This window comes from Micropterus salmoides, unplaced genomic scaffold, assembly GCF_014851395.1.
Source record: "Micropterus salmoides isolate LMB-PRFRI ecotype aquatic unplaced genomic scaffold, ASM1485139v1 Ms_hic_scaffold_7, whole genome shotgun sequence".
NCBI classification, from domain to species: domain Eukaryota; kingdom Metazoa; phylum Chordata; class Actinopteri; order Centrarchiformes; family Centrarchidae; genus Micropterus; species Micropterus salmoides.
Window position 1 is genome coordinate 8595820 of NW_024044459.1, and position 19925 is coordinate 8615744.

Sequence of the window (19925 nt, forward strand, 5' to 3'; positions counted from 1 at the left end):
AGCATTTTATCATACATAAATGTAAATGTATTTAATTACACTGGACATATTTGCAAAACATGCCACTCGGGAACTGCATGGTAGAATACAAACGTTGCTGTAGTAGCACAGAAAACAGCTTTTTCACTAGTAAATTTATTTACTAATGAAACAGTTGAATTAGTAATAAGCAAAATAGAAGACACTCAAAACATAGAAAATGTCTTTGATACAGTAGAGGGTGCTATTAATCTGGAAATGGTCTATTAAACAAGTTAAATTAAGTTTTTATTTTTATTGTATTTAAACCACACTGAAAAAATCATTTTTTAAAACAATTTCAGCCACAACACATGGCACTAAGGGGGTAAAAAAACTTTTTAGGATGACAAGACAATCTTTTGAGATTTAGACGCTCACAGATATATTTGTGATCACACCATCTTGCACCAAAACACTTGAGTTTGAGACCTTGAATTACATTAAGAAATCCCACATTTCTTCAAATAAGTGTGAGAAATATGTTTGGGGATACTCACCATGCACAGCACGAGTCATCTTTAGTGGAGACCAAGAAATGAGCAACAGGCATGTAAATGACAGATGCATGACAGTTTTATCCAATAAACTGACTGACAGTGAGATAAACATGTTTATTTACATTTCAGATTTCAGATCAATATTAGACACTTCTCTGTACCTGTATGCTGTACTCATGTGGTTAGGTTACTTTTAGTTCACACACTTCCAATTCACAGTGATAATGAGAGATACAGTATGTGAAGTACACCGGAAGAAAAAGGAGTTTAACAAAAGCTATGAACTGACTGTGAACTGATCCTGGCACTGATTACAGTACTTGTAATCTCATTAAATATTCACTTCAAATGAGAAAACCCCAATGATTAAAACATGAATATAAACAGAATATTATTAGAATGTTATTCTGTTATTGGGTTGTACAATTTGACATACGGTTCATACACATTTAAGGAAGGTCCGGCCTTCAGGAAGAGATAAAAACATTTCTAAACATTAACTGAACAGACTGAGGCACAGCCCCCATGCAAACACATCTCAGAAATGGTTTTCTTTTGCAGAACAAAAGCACAGCAGAGGAGTGGATCTGTACTGATATATACACTGATGTCTTATGTTCACATTTTGGTTCATTGTTGGATGGATCTAGTCCTCTGTTAAGAAACCTAAACATATTAAATAAAGTGAAAAAAGATTGAAGTGGTTCAAGTCCTTAGTTTTCAATATAGTATAGACTGTAATGAGGATAGTAAGTGAGAATACAGTGAGTTTCTAAATGTACACCAAAGCAGTAGCTGGGATGTTATCAGCGTTGTCCTCCAGGTGCTGCACTACCTCATACTTGCAGTTCCTCCATCATTCTGCATCTAGTTGTTTCTTCCAGAAACTAATTATTGTCCACATGACGATTTGTGACTTTAATGTATAGTATAGTATAATTTAAGAAGCACTCTGCCTTGGATTTGATCAACTGTGCTCAGCTTCAATGGTTCAGAAAATACAGGTATGAGAAATTAACCCTTTAGTGTGAGAACACATTTGAAGCTAACATTCATGCTGCTAATGTGCTTTTGACCAGGAACCAGGTCTATCATATTCTGTTACATTTGGCCAGATTTTGACAGACAGGGTGGCGTCCACTTGCGTTTTAATGACCTTCCAGTTGCCCTAGCGCAAGGTACCAGAACCCCAACGGCTTAGTGTCCAACAGATTGCCCCATGTAGGAATGAGAACATGACAGTAAGCTTATCCCGGACAAACAAAGTCATTAAAACAGGTCTGGGGTCATCGTGGTCTGGCGGGCGGCTCCAGCTTGTTGGACAAGGCGGTCAACACCTGGTCAAACTTGGCATATCGCAGAGCCTGGCTTTCCTCAGCTCCCCTGCTCCCCCACAGCAACCTCATCTGAAAGTCAGTAAGGAAGAGCTCCAGGACTTCCGCCTGCTCCGGGAAACCTGCAGCATCACACAACATTGTTCACTTTAACATCATGGTCTTAAAATGTTTTCTTCTTCAAAAACAAAAGTTCTGAAAAAAATCCATACCACTCCTCCAAACCTGGGTGCAACAACAGGATAAATATTTAGCAAAAAAAAGTGTAATAATAATTTTTGTACTAATCATCTGCATTACAAGCGGCAGGTCGTCAAATCCTACAAATAGTAGCTTTGAGGCTTTTTTGAGGCAAATTTGAAAAAGCCAATTGATTAACAGATATGGATTACTACTTATTATTATGTAATTTACACTGGCATGTACAGTATATACCTTTTGTTTGATTTATTTCTGTGCATACAGAATGTTGAACTAAATGAAAGGTAGGTTTCGATACACACCCATACAAAAAAAGTGAGCGGGCAGCAGTGAAACACCTTTAATGTAACACTAAGTGAGGTGTTGTGTGAGTTTTAAATATACAAACATCAAAGTTCCTCTTTTTCTTGCATTTTATTGTGGCGCTTTGTTTCAGGCTACTTATGCAACCTTCATTACCTGACGTAAGTGGGGTACTAGGAAAGTATGAGAACTGTTGCTTTAATTAAACTACTACTCTGATCTTGTTATTTAAAATAATGCAGTTATAATGTCCTTCTGACAAGTACTGATCAAGAACACAGCCAACACCAAACAGTGTTCTCCCTCTCTTACCTTGTAGTTTGCTCTCAGCGTTGGAGCGGTAGATGCCTCCCAGCTGAGCAATGGTCCTTGCCGCCCCCAGGTGGAACATGACTACGTCCACCCCGACGTCCACCGTCTCCCACGGCTCTGTCCCATCGCCCATCGCCGTGCACTTCTCCAGCAGAGACAGGAGGGGCAGGATGTGGGGGAAGGTGGTGTTGGACAGCGAGCAGCTTTCTGGAGGACAGAGACGCATGCTCAGTCAGTCTGGGTTTTTTTTGTCTAAAGGAAGGCGTTCTCTACAAATATACCATGAGGAATCACTACCTCTCCCTTCGTTCAGACTCTTCATAAACGGCCTCAGAGTTTTCTCGTAGAGAATGGCGCCATCTGTGTGCCGCTGACGTAAAGCTGTCCAAGTCTGCTCTAGACGGGACACCTGAGAGACAGAAAAACATCACCATTAAACCCCACCAGTGGTAATGGTTTTCAGATACAGGGCCCCCCTGAATGCCCCCCACCCTGCCAGAGGCAGAAAATGATTGGTAGCTTCTTACTATCATGAATGATGCAGAATAACTGTAAACTATCATTTGTAGTTTGTTTTGAGTCTCCTTGTCAGGGTGCATTGCTCCTAAATAAAAGGGATGGGGGGCCTGTCTGTGTCCAGGGGCCCATTATTCATATCAGTCCACGGATGTAGGTTATTTCGCATTCATTTATTACAGTGAATAAACAATATAAATGTGAATAATGTACAGTTTATTGCTGGCCAATATTGCTGATTGAAACATCTAGTTCTATTAGCTTTACTGGCAAGAAACAGGGCTTTTTAAACTTGAGCCTTAACACACAGTGGTGCGGCAGTTAATGCTGTCGCCTCACAGCAAGAAGGTTGCGGGTTCAAACCCCGGTTGCCCTGACCTTTCTGTGTGGAGTTTGCATGTTCTCCCTAAAATTGTCCTTAGGTGTGAGTGTGACTGGTTGTTTGTCTATGTGTGTGGCCCTACGATGGACTGGCGACCTGTCCAGGGTGTACCCCACCTTTCGCCCGATGTCAGCTGAGATTGGCTCCAGCCCCCCTGCGACCCTGTACGCAGGATAAGCGGTTGACGATGGATGGATGGATTTTTTCTTTGTTTGTTACCTTAACTGCTAGATGTAATGCAAAGGGCTACAGAAGCCGAAAAAAGCAGTAAATGCTGACCTATTTTACATTTAGATCGGTACAGTCAGAGGTGATGCCATGCAAATGATCTTTTTAACAGATAGTTGCTTCCTCTACTGTTATAAAGATAAGCCATTTATGTTATCTAACTTATCATTTCATGCTACCAACGTTTACACAAAGAGCAGAGGACATAGATTGCAGCAATCCTTTTAATAGCACCAATCAAACATTATATTTAGTCACGGTGCAGTATCATCAAAGTGCGACAGTGCTCGCTGTTTTCAATGTACACAGGGCCTTTGTTCCATGTCATCCCCCTCATGTTTGCTACTATCTCTGTCAATAAAGGCAAAACTACCCCAAAATCATCTTAACAAGAAAGACATCAGTGCAACTTCTCTCTGTGGGATGCATGTTTATACCTGTGGCAGCTCTAAGGCTCTCATGAAAGCAGCAAAGCCGAACATGTTGCCCATGGTGCTCTTGAGCTCAGCAGCGATTTGGATGATTTTATGCAGCACACCGGCCCGCTCCTCAGTCGTCCCTGTGCAGCCCAACACGTCCACAGCTAACATGGTTGCCATGGTTTGGAACCTGCAAACAAAAATCACATATTGCTTCAGAAGGGAAATTTCTAATCTCTTAAAAATGGTCTCCAGACACCGGACGTAACCATATTTGGAAAATATCTTGTCAACATTTATGTATTTATGTAACATTTATATAGTTAGACTAACACAATTCATAGTTTATCCTCATTATTACATTATAATAGTTGCTAAAATACCTATATTCATGTTTATTTGTTTAAATAATTTTGTTTCTCTAAGCTACCTATTGTTTGCATTCATTCATTGATTAGACCACATTATTTGCGCTGAAATTCATGCTGTATATAAACTAGGTTATCCTTATTTCTGTGCCTAATAGTATCTAAGATTGCTACCTTTAATAACACTTTCAGTTTATTTATCATCAGTTATGATATGCAGCTGCTTTACTTCCTTCCTGCTAACACATCATGATCATGGCGTGGTTTGGAGGATCTGCATGGATATGCTTGTATACTTGGGGGGTATGAATGACAGATGACACCGGCAGCATGTCACATCAGCTGCAGCTAACTGAAATTAATTCCATGAGTAAGTTACTGATCACCACTCATTCGTCACATCACTGGACGATCGTGCGCGGACTGTTCCACTTAATACTGGTTGGACAAGGTTGTCTGCAAGGTTGTTACTGTAAGTCTCAAGCAAGTCCTCACAAGTCAAAAGTCATATGAAATTCTTAGGAATTAATTTTGAGAGGTGGCAATTCAACTGTATGATCATTTCGGAAGATGCAGTGACTGTTTTTGTTCTAACTATATTGAACTATACACAAAGGTGTTTCTATTATTTAGACTACTATTGGCGTCACTGATTATTAAAATAGGGTAGAAAAATAGAGTACAGTAAGCTCTTACAATTCCTGTAAAATTTGTTTAAAACGCCTATTCAAGGCATATCCAAAGTTAATTGAATGTAGTTCTTGTACCATTTGGAGTAAATGCATGGTTTTGGGGCTTCTCTGAAAGATAACACTCTGAAGTGTCTAACCCAAAAGCCAGAATCACAGTAAGTCCTACTGGAATTGATTAATATAAGTTTAAACATACTAAAAGTAATATATTTTTCGTTTCCATGCAGAAAACCACAGCTGGGATTTATAAGCTGGAAAACACTGTGGGGCCACAGCATAAAGCCTTACCTAGTCCAATTTAAAATTTTTATACCAATACCATGAAAAATCTACCGTCATTGACAATATAATCGTTGAATGTGTTGTGCTACACGTAACGGTCTTTTTCTACACCACTGTTACGGAGATCTGGACCGCAAATGTTATGTGAAGCACACATGGTTGCAGGATTATGCGCAAATGTTGGAATGAGCAAATACAAGTGTTCATTAAACAAATCAAGTCATTTTCAAGTCATCTGTATAAAGTGAAGTCTCAAGTCATGAACACCAATATTTGACTTGGTGTTCAAGACGAGTCCCCGACCCCTGGTAACTATGTCTGTTACTTGCTGCATATTGTGTTGTGTCTTAAGTACATCACATGGGGTTTTCTACTGAAAATAAAATAAATTTCTTCAAAATTTGTCCAAACTTTGTGGGGGAAGGGATTTTTGAATCCTTACTCACCTCTCCAGCAGGTCCAGTCTTAGCCGTTGGCCATGTGGCAATGTAAGCAGCTCCATCCCAGAACTAACTCCCATGATCCTTTGCACCTCCGGAGTCACCTGCAGAATTCTGGCCAACTGGGAAACAGATACATGAATATTGGTCTACTTCTGTAGGCTTTTGTCTTTATATTTTGGTGGGTGATGTAATGCACAGCTTCTGCCAGCATCATGTTAGTGTCAGATGTATGACCACGAAAATGATCTGAATCAATGTGTTAAAATTTGAGGCAATAAATTAAAGGCTAAAGTGACTAAAACATTATTTAGAGCTGAGTTTTCACATTATATATGGGAATTTTAATCAAAAAATATTGATTACAGCAGCTTTAAACACTACCATGCAATCAGCCTTGGTGATATGTTTGGCCGCTGTCCTGGGGTCGACCTCTGCCAGCAGCTCCTTCACCCTCCGCAGGATGGCCACCTCCAAAGGCTTATTCTCCTTGGGCATCAGGGGTGACTGGTACCTGCTCGGTTTAAAAGAAGAGACCGTCTCCACCAGCGGAGAGAAGTACACGTTCCTGTCCTCCACCCTCAGAGGATCGACGCCCACTGACCCATCCTCCGCCCGCAGCCTCCCCACGTAGCTCTGAGGGCTAGGGTACAGCTCTGTGTAGCAGCTTCCACCTGCATCAGAGGCCGGGGAGTCCTGGTTCAGATGTGGTTGGGGTTTGTTGTTACACTGTCTGTGGAGGGTGCTGCTGGGGGAGGGCGAGGGTTGGGCGGTATCCATGTGCCTGCAGAGGGACGGGGATGGAGCCACGCTGCCTGCCCGGCTAATCCTAGGGCTGCTAGAATGTGTGGCTGGAGATGGAAGAAGAGAGGGGGAAAGGAGAATGTTTATGAACTTTAGTACCAATGTGTTCATCTTGAGCCTTCAAATGATTACGTTATTAGTCAGTTAAGTCCACTGGTTCCTACTTAAAGGTTCAGTCATATTTATTTAGGAGGATGTGTTGACAAAAATGCTATATAATATCCATAACTATGTTTTCAATGGTGTATAAAGACCTTACATAAGGAACCGTTATGTTTTTATTACCTTAGCAGAGCCATTTCTACCTAACGGACAAACTACTCTTATACAGTACTTACTTTGTCCGAGGAGCACGTGAATGCACAGTGAGGCAGTTGTTGCAATTTGCAACCCTCACCACTAGATGCCACTAAAACTTACACACTCAACCATAAAAATTTTAAACTGTTCACAAAATTATAATGTAATTTTTAAATTTCTTTAATTTTCCCACGTGATGAGCACATTGTGCATGGTCCTCTCACCCGAAGTTCCGCTATGACACCGATTTACTCGATCCTATTGCTCTATCACTGTCTCAACTAAAGAACTCAGAATGGATATTAAACAACGTAAGAGAAGTTTCAGAGTCTTTTGTACACTCTCTCTCTGTGCATCTCAAAAATGATTGTTTGCTGAAAAAATAACAGCTGGTAGCTGCTGAGTGAAAGCCAATATTAGTTACACCTGCGACATTTTGTTTAATGGACTCAATGGTAATCGCTGTAAAACAAATAGCAACCAATGTGAATTAGAAAAAAGAAACAGGCTAATTTCCATCAAAAGAAAGTAATGCTCTACTCAACAACAAGATTCTGTTAACATATCATGTATGACGGGAACAATTTGACTTGTTGTTTTAACCCAAACCATGATCTTTTCCTAAGTCCACTGTAACACTGTATTGACAATTTCCCTTTTTATTTATACAGCCTTTCATTTTATATTATTTTACATAAACATCTTGCGTTTTGCAATTTTATCTGGTTATTTTCTCAGGTGTTTTTTTTTAAAGGCAGACAAAATCCTTCACCTAAGCCTCTGTCTGAAACATATTTGTTTTAATGTGAACAAAAACATCAAAGTCGGTGAACATGTTATGTAGTTCGTGTGCATCTTGCGTGAGCACACTGTGATAACCTTCAACTCACAATGACTCAACAACCGTTACCTAACAATCATCTATGTAGGTGCAATGATAATATTCTCATTTTGCTTCACAAGTGTTAAAGAAGGGACAAACAGTCGGAAATAAGGAATAACAGAAAAACAATAAATCACTAGTCTTCTTTTCAGGTTAACTTGTCCTTGTTCAACATTAACAGGTTGATTTGCCTTTGCTCCATATTAAGCTGCAACCTTATCCCTAGTTTATCCCTACTACATCTGAAGTTCAAGCTCTGAGTTTACCACGTGACTCTCTCTGGTTCTGCTCTCTCTTGTATAATCAACTTGCTGCTGCTGCATTCCACACGCACATTTTGGACTTTAGTCCTGTTACTTCAGAGCCAACACCCTCCAAGTTGGACGGCAGTCAGTCAGTCAATCAGAAGTCTCCTGCGAGGGAGGTTGGAAGCGCAAACAACAAGCTCGGGTCGACACGTGAAATCTGTTGACTGGGACGCTCCAGGTAAGTGTTTACTTCAAAGATTCAAGACCAGTGAACTATTTGCAGATGGATGCTACGGTCTCACAGAGCCAAATAACAACTTCCAGATGTTTCCTACTGACAAGCTCAACAACAGCACGTTACTTTATGAATTGCATAAAGCAACCTAACTTCTGACTGTGCTCATTCACGATGGTATTCCTAAAGTTCAGCTTACAAACTGTTGGAAGAAAATCAAAGTTGGATGTTAGATGGGCAGACGCAAACAAAATGTTCAATGTAATTAAACAAAAACAGTGAGGAATTATCCAGCTCTTTAAATTGCCTCATGTTATCTGTTTGCAGAAAGGAACGGCAGAAGGTGTGCAAGAGGGTCAGACTTCTTCATTCCTTATACAGTGAGCATGCATGTGTATTTATTACAGGTAGTCTTGGCTATTTAATGCGTTGCTCTCAAATCTTAAGTCAAAAAATGTTATTTATATCTCATTGTAAAAAGTTGTTAATAGTTTTAATTGTAGCTAAGAAAAAAGCTCAAATCATTACTATTTATAAGTCCTTGTACTGGTCTCCTGGTACTGTGCTTTATAACCTTTACATTTTACTTATGTATAAATTAATTATGTTAAGTGTTATCTTTTTAATTCAAATGTGCCTTAAAAACTAACTTTTGATATAATAACATATTTGAAGCACTTGAGCTAATCATTTTACTGAGGTTTAGGTCCTTAGATTTTTAAACATCACTTGTAACTTGCTGATTTGACCTTGTGAATACAAAAGGCAGCTGCTATTAAATCCCGTTATAGTTCAACGCCTATCATTACTGAGCAACACATGCATATGAACACAAAGCTGTGAAACCTGAGAGAGGGAACATCTACCCTGGGATTTAGAGGCAGGATTTAGAGGCAGGATTTAGAGGCAGGAATTCCCACACTGTGCGGTTGTGTAATCAGCGAACCTGTGTTGAGCTGTAGAGGATGTGGTAGTTATGCAAGTCTTGGAGCCATGTGTCTCAGTTTGCTGAAATAAATCATGAAAAGCCTATGTGAAAAGCCTTGCAGTGGCGTACATCTGGTTTGCTTTGACTGTATTTACCGAAACTATTCTGTGAGAAGAAGATGGTATTAGTTTGTCTCAGAGCTGGAAAATGTCAAAAATGTGTTCTCTACACGACAGTAACCAACATAAATAACCATGTACAGGTGCTATTTTGCATTTTCTAGCACTGTTACATTTCTTTTAAACTGTTAAAGTGTAAAGTGTAAAGTGAAAAAATACAACAGTGCATCTCTATTTCATTTGAAGTTTGCATCTGCATGGTGTTTCTGATATAATAAAATTTAATTTTCAATCATCGATAATTTTAGTTCTTTATAAAGTTCAGGACCTCTGCAATGTGGCAAGTTAATTTCATAAACCACCAACCATAGTTTGTAAATGAGTCCAGCTTCCAGTGGCTGGGTTCAATCATTAATCAGGGGGTTTTTTTGAGACCCAAAACCTGTCTCTCAGTAATCAGTCATTTCTGATTTTCTGTTCTTTGTAGGCTGAAACACTTAAACTCAAGAACTGTAAGGCCTTGTTAAGAAGGATAAATCTAACATCCTTACATCTCTTGTCAGAATCTGTTTCAGAGATGTATCGACTGACCTTGGTGGCACTTGCAGTGCTGCTCGGCTGTTTACCTTTGGTAAATGGAGGGAAAGTCTTGGTGTACCCTCTGGATGGAAGCCACTGGATCAACATGAAAGTCCTCATCGAGAAGCTTCACTCCAGAGGCCATGAAATCACAGTGGTGCGGCCATCAGACAGCTGGTACATCAAGCCAGAGTCCCCTTACTACAAATCCATCACTATAAATTCCACTGCTGGTTTTGATGAGGGCCGCTTTGGGTCATTTGTAATCACACTGCTGAACATGCGGCGTAAAGGTGCCTCATTTTGGTCTCGTCTCTTACTGGAGTATGAACTGATGGTACAGTTCAGGCAGATGAATTATGAGGCGATTCAGATGGTGGAGGAGATGTTTGAGAATACAAAACTGATGCAGAGCCTTCACGATGCGAAATATGATTTGTTACTGACTGACCCTGCGATCGGTGGAGGGGTGCTTCTGGGTCACCGTTTGGGTCTTCCACTTGTCTTTAATGTGAGGTGGACTATTCAGGGTGAGGGGCATCAGGCAATTGCACCTTCCCCATTATCCTATATCCCAATACCAGGGACAGAGCTGACTGACAAGATGACTTTTCTCCAGCGGGTCAAAAACTTCCTTTTCTATCTCTTCACATGTTTTCAAATTTGGTATGTCACAGACTCAAACTACAAATCATTTGTCCATCGGTACTTCGGATCCGACGTTCATTACATGGAGCTATTTCAGTCGGCAGACATCTGGCTGATGAGGAACGATTTTACCTTGGAGTTCCCACGACCCACAATGCCAAACGTCGTCTACATGTCAGGATTTCAGTGCAAACCCTCCAAGCCCCTGTCTAAAGAACTAGATGATTTTGTCCAGAGCTCTGGTGAACATGGCGTTATAGTTATGACACTGGGAACACTGGTGGCAAAACTTCCTGAGGACATTAGTGAGGACATTGCAGCTGCTTTCGCCCAACTTCCTCAGAAGGTGATCTGGAGGCACAAAGGCAAAAGACCATCTGCCCTCGGCAACAACACCTTAGTCTTGGACTGGCTGCCTCAAAACGACCTCCTGGGTCACCCCAAAACCAGAGTGTTTGTGGCCCACGGAGGCACCAATGGAATCCAGGAGGCTGTCTACCACGGCGTCCCCCTGGTCGGCCTACCGCTCATGTTCGACCAGCCCGATAACTTCTTTAGGATGGAAGCAAGAGGTGTGGCCAAAGTCCTGGACATTACAACTGTGAACAAAGAGAACTTCCTGAAGGCGCTGAAGGAGGTACTCTATGAACCAACCTACAGGGAGAAAATGAAGGCTCTGTCCAACCTGCAGAGAGATCAGCCCATGAAACCACTGGATCTTGCCATGTTCTGGATCGAGTTTGTCATGAGGCACAAAGGAGCACCGCATCTAAGGACAGAGTCTTACAAGATGTCCACGATCCAGTACCACTCAATTGATGTGGTGGCATTTCTGCTGGCAGTAATTTTGCTAGTATTTACTGTTTTTATTTCTGTAGTAAAGGTTGTGTGGGGGAGAGTGTTTTCTAAAAGCAAAGTCAAAAAGGCATGATGAACATGTGTGATAGTTGTGTCACATTTTGTGGATCCTGATTTCTTGTAAAGAAAACAACAGCATTAGTAAACTGTTCTGTTCTGTATTTAGAGTCATGTATATGACAGAAACAGCATTGCACTCGTATCCTAAAATGCTATAAAAATGTTTGTACCTGAACGCACCTCCTATTGTCTACTGATTAATAAGGTCATGTTTCTGTTCTGTTCGTTCGTTCTTGTGTTTTTTAATAATGTCTTTATGTAATATGTAATATTTTAGGGTTAGGTTAGACTTTTAGTCAAGTGATCAGTTTTTAATCCATGTCTAGGAATTTTCGAAAGGTTTTCTGACAATGTTTCTGAAACTACAGCACCCACTTGAATTAATAAAACATTTTTAACAAGGCACATGTATTTTGTATCTTGTGATTGTCTATCACTATGATTTAATATTACTTGTGACTTTTCATGATGATAACGTTGTAATGTTACTGTTACCAAATAATGATTTCTAACAAGGTGTAAATAAAAATTAACAAAATGATTTGTTGTTGTTTTATACATATGAAGAGTTTGGTCTTGTCTAAGAAATAACTGTGGAACACAGTTGTTTAACAAAAATATGATTATTTTATATGTACACGTGCATAGTGCATCATACATCAGTGAATGTATTATCAGGAGCCACCAGTCTGCAAATATTTAATAATAAATGCGTCCTAGCTGCTCTCTGGACAATACACAATAATATACAGTATACACACACGACCAAATGGACTAAAACTAATGGAAAAACCTGAATAATGAGTGGAGAAACATCATGAATGCACATGCTTTCACACAGGTGCACAATTGACATCGTACAAGTAGTAACGAGCAGGCTCTGCGTGCACTGTGAACTAGCAATCCCAATATTATTCTCGATCAGTTGATCAATTCTTTTAGGATGCTCAATTATTTTCAAATAGAGCAACTGAAGTAATCTGGTGAAACTTATTGTATTTTGTCATATTGCAATATATATATCGCAGAAAAGAAAAATTATTTTATTTTTTTCCAATATTGCGCAGCCCTAATTACATTACCTTTTGTGTTGACAATGTAGTTACTAAAAATACATTTTCCACTTACCCAACAATAAGCTACATATTACTAAGGAGGTTAAAGTATACATTAACAAACGGAAGCAGGCTTTAAGGAACAAAGACCGTGTGGGCATGGCCAGTGGCCACAGCACAAAAAGAACTTAATCGTCTTCTAGGCAAGAGGGAAACAGTGATCTTTAATTAAACAAGATTCAGCTCAACTGCCAATAAAAGGTGATGGGATTGTATGATAAAAATAACAAACATGAACTCTAATAGGAGATGCATATCACTCTAGATTAACAGGACAGAACTGACGAACAGAACTTTTCTCAGGCCTAAAATATCATGCCCACCTGCCAACAATGACTTTAGACCAGTGGCTTTAACATCTGTAGTAATGAAGTGTTTTGAGAAAGTCGTAGTAAACATGCTTTAGACAGATGTGGTTTCATGTCTGAACCCTCTTCATAATGCAGAGGCGGAGGGCAGAGGATGCTAGCATCGGTGTGACACGCCTAATCAGTAAGCATGTAGAGGACCCCAAAGCACATGCATGTGTTTTATTTGCAGATTTTTGTTCAGCTTCCAGTACTCTCCAACCATACCTGCTTGTCCAGAAGGTAACTTAAAGGCAAGTAAATCATTTTATTATCAAATGATTTTATTATTTCTTAACAAACACACCCCACAGGAAAAGGTCAATAGCTCCCTCTCTGAGGTCAAACACTGTAGTACAGGGAAACCACAAGGCTGTGGGAGCTCACCCCATCCTCTTCACGATGTATACAAATGAATGCAGAAGCAGCTGCGTGGTGAAACTGCCACGTGCATCACAAGAAAATTGCCACCTTTAAGGCTGTTAAAAAAACACTGATAAAACTAAAAACACCTAGGTGAAAGTCCATGAGTGTGAAAATGATGTGAAACATATTCTATGCAGTCAACAGATGTCATTCTGGACTGACACGTTGGACAGCACTCTCCACCACCATCATCGAAACACTTTGGGAAGAATGGTGTTCATCCCACCAGCAGAGTACAGAGACTTGGCGAATCAATGCCAAGGCACACTGACACTAGTAGCACATGGTGGCTCAACACCTTAATAAGACGCTGTTAGTTCACTCATCCAGCAACATATTTTGTCATCTTTGTCCACTTATGTATCAAACATCTTATAATTTCTCATAATTTTCACTCTCAGTGTTGTATTTTCTGCATTGAAAAGCAAAACAAACCATACCATAAAACTGTACGCGTTTACTGAAAGAACATTAAGGCACAAAGACTATTACATTTTGTGTTAATGCTTAACAATGGGTATTATCTTTTTGAAGGATTAAGAAATAAATGGGGACATATTAAATTACTGTTCCCTGAAGTAGGTGGTATAATTAAGAACTACCAAGCAGCTTACTGGTATGTTCTTATACTATTTATAAACCAAATGCGTTTATTTCTCATTCTCCTGTTACAGATTTAACATGTTATCATGATGTTTAATGAGTTTGGAACAAAAATGGACACATTAACCTGTTACATTACGATCTAAGGCACTGATATCACAAAACATCCTCCTGTGATCTTATCATAGAGGCGTATAAAAAACAATCATCAACAGCAACTAATTAACTAACACATACACCAATATTGATATCCATCCATCCATCCATTTTACTTTGGTGGCCAAGTAGGTTCATCATCTGCACAGTTGGTGCGCAAGTTATGGTAAACTTGTGCAGGTGGTACAGTGGTTAGCACTGTCGCCTCACAGCAAGAAGGCCGGGGCAACCGGGGTTTGTGTGGAACATGTTATCATATTAATAAAAGATTCTAATTAACTGACTTGGGACAAAGGGCAAGTTGCAGTGGACTCCGTTTCCTGTCCTGTTAGCCCTGGGTAATAATTTTTACAGTGATAACAATTTTATGTGCTGACATACAGAACAGAGATTCACAACAAAAAAGGGAAAGAGTTTGGTTAAGTATTAAACTCACTGCTGTTATACGGAGTAGAGACAGAGGATTCTCCAGCTGTCATCAGAGGCCAGTCGTCCTGCTCCTTGTTTCCGTCTGCCTCCCTGTGGTGGAGAGAGGAAGGACTGCATGGAGACAGAGAAACAGAGAGAGAGAGAGAGAGAGAGAGAGAGAGAGATGGCAGATGGTTATCAACAATACAGGAAACAGTATCTCATTTTGAATCTGTGTCTCACTTTCATTTCCTCAGTCTATTAAAATCATATAAAGAGACAGTTATGTCTGTGTGTCATGCTGCTGCCAAATTAAAGTTTAGTTTAGTTTTAACTCTAGTTTTGTCAGAAGAGTTGCAAAACAACCTATCACAAGAAAAGGACAAAAAGAACTGAAACCGAGAAGCGCACCTTGTCTAAACTTTCTACATGAACTGAAACACTAAAATCAGGTATGGAGCAGAGTCGCACAGAGGAAAATGAATGCTTTAAAGTTAATACCTAATATTTATTTATGTACTTGTTTTGAAAACTCTCCAGGGAGCTTTTGTTTTTTAATTGGGTCAAAAAGTTCCCAGATTGCAAACTACAAAAATAAAAAGCTATTTCAAGACACCCTCTTGTTTGTAGTGGACATTTTCCACCATTTTCTGACATTTTATAGACTTAACAGTGTATTGATTAACCAAAAAACACTTGATAAATAAAAACGTTTATTTATTGCATCAGTAAAAACGTTTAATCTCTAAAAAAAATGTGGAAATGGAAACATTGATTGGAAAGAATGAAACCAGTCCCCAGCATTGTTCTAAGTTAAATTACCTTCTCGGACAGACCCTCTCCTCTCGGCCCACGTCGTTCTTCAGCCCTCTATGGCAGGACGGCGGGCTGATGGCGGTGCAGAAGGCCGTCTCCAGGTAGCTGAGAGGCAGCGTCCTGTTCACCGGCCGGTGAATCTGAGCTCCACTCCACCGGGTCAGAGCCGCCCTGCTGCCCACATAGAAGTGAACAAGAGCCGGTAAGGAGTCGAAGGCCTCGCCTTCCAGGATGTACTGGACCCGAGTGTATGTCTCACTGGACTGAACCGCCGTCTTTTTGATGAGGAAGTGAAGTGTTTTCTGCTCCCAGTGGCAGGTGAGGACAAAGTCGCCCTGACTGGACTGAGAGTCTCTCATGAGGAAGTCGCCGTGGTTCACCACCAGGCTCTCTGACACCTGAGGAGACATTTTAATCTTTCTTGGTTATTGAAATCACCATAATCATCTTTATGTAAATCCACATTCTCACAGCTCATACAGCATATCTCAGTGTGATGGCTTTACAACAAGTTTGTATTTAGTCTAATTGGTATAAAAATGCTGCCTCAGTGTTAGTTCATCAAATTTCTTAGGTAGCTTAAAGGATGTTTGAGGTTAGAGTAATAATTTGGGGTTTAGTTTTAGCTATATCTTTCCTGTCTTCGACAAACACAGTCGGGTTAAGTCCTCACAATCTACCCCTCACACAAAAACATGACATTTACTTTCAATTAAAAAAACACTTCAGATGTGTTAATGTAAAATTTCAAGGTTAGATCCCCAAAAGCTAGTTTTATTTTTGATGAAATACCTGGTTTCATTAAAGGGGACCTTATCCCTTATTTTTTTTTGTCATTTATATATAATGTTACAAAGTCGGATGTTGATATTAAAATTGGCCAAGGTTTTAAATAAAGGGTTAAGTATTCCCTGTGAGCAAAAGGCTCTGAATACTTGGTTTCCACTGTTATTTTCTACTTTCGTGCTGAGCTGACGTCGGCTAGGCAGGGATGTCCTTATGCGGTCATCTGCACACCACGCACAGAAAGTACAGGCTTTTTCAGTTGTGAAAGAAAGTTAGTTCCTAGTTAGTTAGGTTTTGAAGTAGCCGCAAACTACTGTTGGGTCTACACAAACACACTTTCCAAGCTCCCAGTCCAGGCAATGTCAGTGAATAGGATTGCTAGCTGCATGGCTAACTAGCTAGGGAAGCTACAGTTAGCAGCAGTTAGCGATTACTTTAAAGCTATTTGTCCATCAGGAAACTCTATAAATCATAGAGAGCTTAGGCAGAGCAGCCGGAGGACTGCAGACGGAAAACCAGAAAATATTTTCTCCATAAAATATGAGCCACTTAACATATCACCAAAATCAGTGAAAAAGTTAAAAAAAGCAATGTACAAATCACTCAGGTGGTAAATTATCTAAATGGCATTATATTTAAATGTGAAAATCAAAGATGCTGACTTCGTGTATGTTTCTAATTCTGAACAAAACATACATGATTTTTTGATTGGTGGCTGAGGTGCGGGTTAACATGATTCAACATTTACAACAGCAATGCAAGAAAAGCATTTAAAAATGTGTGTTATCCATTTATGTGTGTGTAGTTTAACGTGGGTTTAAATAGATTCAAGTTTTGTGTGTGTGTGTGTGTGTGTGTGTGTGTGTGTGTGTGTGTGTGTGTGTGTGTCTGTCTGTGCGTCTGAACCAGACCTCCCAAGGAATACATCCGTGGTACCAGGCGTGGCTCTTCAGGTTGCTGCCACTCAGCTTCAGCTCCTCCTCCAGCTGCTTTTTCAGTTTCTCAGATGGCGGCTCCAGCCAGAACTTTTCTTTGGAGAACTTAAATGGCATCACAAGTGATCAGTCAGACACAAAAACCCAACAAAACAAACACAGAAAACAATATAGATAGTAAACTATCATGTAGCATCTTCTGGCTTTGGGATTCAAATCCCAAAAAGGATGTCTGCTGCATTTCTGCTGCTTCTTTCCCCTTTCCTGTCGTCTGGCAAAGAAAAACCATCCTCCTCTGTTTTCTAAAATAAGCTGCTTGAAATGTTCATTCTCTGAGAGAAAAAAGCATTGTGGGTAAATCTGGTCAAAATGCAGCCTTCTCAGCTCTGTTTCTGTGTGAATGTGTGTGTGTGCGTTAACAGAGGGTGGTGAGGAGGGAGGACAGATAGCTCTGGCATTCCCACACTGGCATCCACACTGGCGGCACCAGGGGCCCGAGACCCAGACCCATGCTGGAGTCTTGGCTTAGTTACTGTGGCAACGCCATTGTGCGACAGGGGTCATCGCTCAGTGGTGCTTTGTCTGACGCGTCTTTATACAAACACACACACACACACAAAACAACGAATTTACTGTATATCAAGAGTTTACACCGACGACAGGCTGGGAATGCTTTTGTTTTGGGCGCACACACACACACACCCTAGTTACTGTTATTACACCTTGGTGACATGTTGTTTTTCTTCTCCCTGGCACCTCCCACCCCTCACTTTTTGACAGAATGGTTTGTCCCACTGGACTGTGAATCAAGGGCTGGGCACTGGGCCAGGACCACTTCAAAACAAAATACGAGTGTGTGTGTATATATGTGTGTGTGTGTGTGTGTGTGTGTGTGTGTGTGTGTGTGTGTGTGTGTGTGTGTGTGTGTGATTTGGAATGGGACGTCCCTAATGAATAGCTTTAATTTCATTAGCATTATCATTCATTGCCAGCTTGTCCCATTCAGACAAGTGTGTTGTCAAGTATCCAATTATAAGTCAATGAACTGGAAATTCTCTCGCACTCTGTGTCTCTTTCCACCTTTTCCAGGCAGAGCTGCCAGCTGAATCCAGGCCACCACGGTTACCAGCGGCAACACGCTTCAAAGTATTTCATCGCAGAGAACCGCATTCCCCTAATCTTTTCAGTCCTGTCCCGATTGAATTAGAGCCTAACTGCCAAGTGTAAAGGATCACAGCAGCGGACAGAAACAAGTTTTAATTTAGCCTTTGCTGAAAACAGTACCACTGCTGGGAACAGATAGTGTCTTGTCTGACAAGAGGAAGAGAGAAAAGCTGCTTCACAGCGAAAGTAAGTCACACATAAACAAGATAAGAGTGTTACATGAAGTCAAGCTTACCTTCACATATTCTCCATTGCTGTCCGTCAAGTCCTGCAGACTGAAAAACAAAAGATACATGATGGGAACAACATGGGAAATTTGTTAATTTCATGTCAGAAAACATAAGAAGGTTACAACAAAGATTTATTATAGTCTGGTCAGCTGGTCTTGGCCTTGTTCTTCCATATACTGGGGTACTGGCACACACTTACTGTATCTATGAAGCCATTTTACCGTTACAAGGAGCAAGGTAGTTTGTAGACCAGTAAATGTGGTAACATATAAAAAAGGCTATAAAAAAGTGTTGAACAACAACACTAGGAGTCTACTGCCTAAATGCTATTACGCCTGATAGTTGTATTTGTTTGTTTAAAGGTGAAATGTCGGTTGTTTCCGAGAGGAAATGAACAATTTATTTATATTTCATAATCACATTTCTGTTTAATTCTAATTTGTGGTATATTTTGTGTTATCTATTGCTTCCTATGTATCTTATGCAGGATTTCCCCCCGTAAACTAGTTTCCTCCACATAACTATATAATTGTCATTTACTCAAGACATCAGTTAAAATTAAACCAAAATAAATATTCATTCATTATTCATTGACTAATGTTGTGTGCTCTGACTAAAAGAATTGATATTATCAAATCACCTGTAAACGTCACGTTTAATGATTTAGCCTGAGTTCAACACTAATCTGCTTGGTCATGACTGTGCAGGTGTGGTTTGATCAGATTTGATTGGTGTTGCCATCTCCCAGGTAACATAAGCAAACAACCTAACAATCAGATTCAAGTTCTCATTTTATATTACTCACTTCTGGTTGGTTTGTGGAAATATGTGACACCACCTTTTTCCAACAGCACTCACTCCAAACCGAATATGAGTGAGTACAAATGAGAAAGTAAATATCCTTGAGGTCTTCAACCATCTGGGTTCATGATCATTGTTCTGCTTTATTTACAATTGCTGAGACCACACTAGGGATGAAATAAAAAAATAAATTGTCCTCGGGGGCATTGTATTACCTATATAATATAAAATATAAAATCTTCATAATGTACACTTAGATGATTTTCTTATGTTTACAAAAGGTATTTGCTGTTATTTTATTTTTTATGCAAACAAAATAGCAATTGTATTTGCACTTTTCAATATAAAACTTGTTGAAATGGTTTCAGTGTGTGTATCAGTACATTTTAATCTTTTTCGGCACATTTTTACAGTACTGTGATAATACTGATAACCGTGATAATTTTGGTCACTATAATCGTGATATGAAATTTTCATACCG

At 39.9% G+C, this 19925-nt stretch overlaps 2 protein-coding genes across 8 annotated transcripts in view; one reads left to right on the forward strand and one right to left on the reverse strand.

The window, feature by feature from the left end:
- Positions 1 to 617: 617 nt before the first annotated feature.
- sh2d3cb (SH2 domain containing 3Cb) overlaps positions 618 to 19925 on the reverse strand; it is a 34659-nt gene continuing 15351 nt past the window's right edge. For all 3 annotated transcript variants that reach the window (XM_038703848.1, XM_038703847.1, XM_038703849.1), the window contains 10 exons: positions 18649 to 18688; positions 17226 to 17354; positions 15535 to 15926; positions 14741 to 14844; positions 6380 to 6846; positions 6002 to 6117; positions 4232 to 4403; positions 2966 to 3077; positions 2669 to 2875; positions 618 to 1974 (listed from right to left, as the gene is read on the reverse strand). In XM_038703848.1, the coding sequence (XP_038559776.1) occupies positions 1805 to 1974; positions 2669 to 2875; positions 2966 to 3077; positions 4232 to 4403; positions 6002 to 6117; positions 6380 to 6846; positions 14741 to 14844; positions 15535 to 15926; positions 17226 to 17354; positions 18649 to 18688 (1909 nt within the window). In that variant the 3' untranslated portion in view covers positions 618 to 1804. The remainder of the gene's footprint in view (positions 1975 to 2668; positions 2876 to 2965; positions 3078 to 4231; positions 4404 to 6001; positions 6118 to 6379; positions 6847 to 14740; positions 14845 to 15534; positions 15927 to 17225; positions 17355 to 18648; positions 18689 to 19925) is intronic.
- On the forward strand, positions 8313 to 12198 carry LOC119891886 (UDP-glucuronosyltransferase 2A2-like). Of its 5 annotated transcripts, none has more exons than XM_038703853.1 (3): positions 8327 to 8468; positions 8793 to 8872; positions 10076 to 12198. In XM_038703853.1, exon 3 carries the CDS (start codon positions 10090 to 10092, stop codon positions 11668 to 11670), a length of 1581 nt encoding a protein of 526 aa, XP_038559781.1. In that variant the 5' UTR covers positions 8327 to 8468; positions 8793 to 8872; positions 10076 to 10089; the 3' UTR covers positions 11671 to 12198. The 5 variants fall into 5 exon arrangements, with proteins under 5 accessions (XP_038559779.1, XP_038559781.1, XP_038559780.1 ...); XM_038703852.1 differs by having other exon boundaries at positions 8334 to 8468; positions 8793 to 8845; XM_038703854.1 differs by having other exon boundaries at positions 8342 to 8468; positions 8793 to 8820.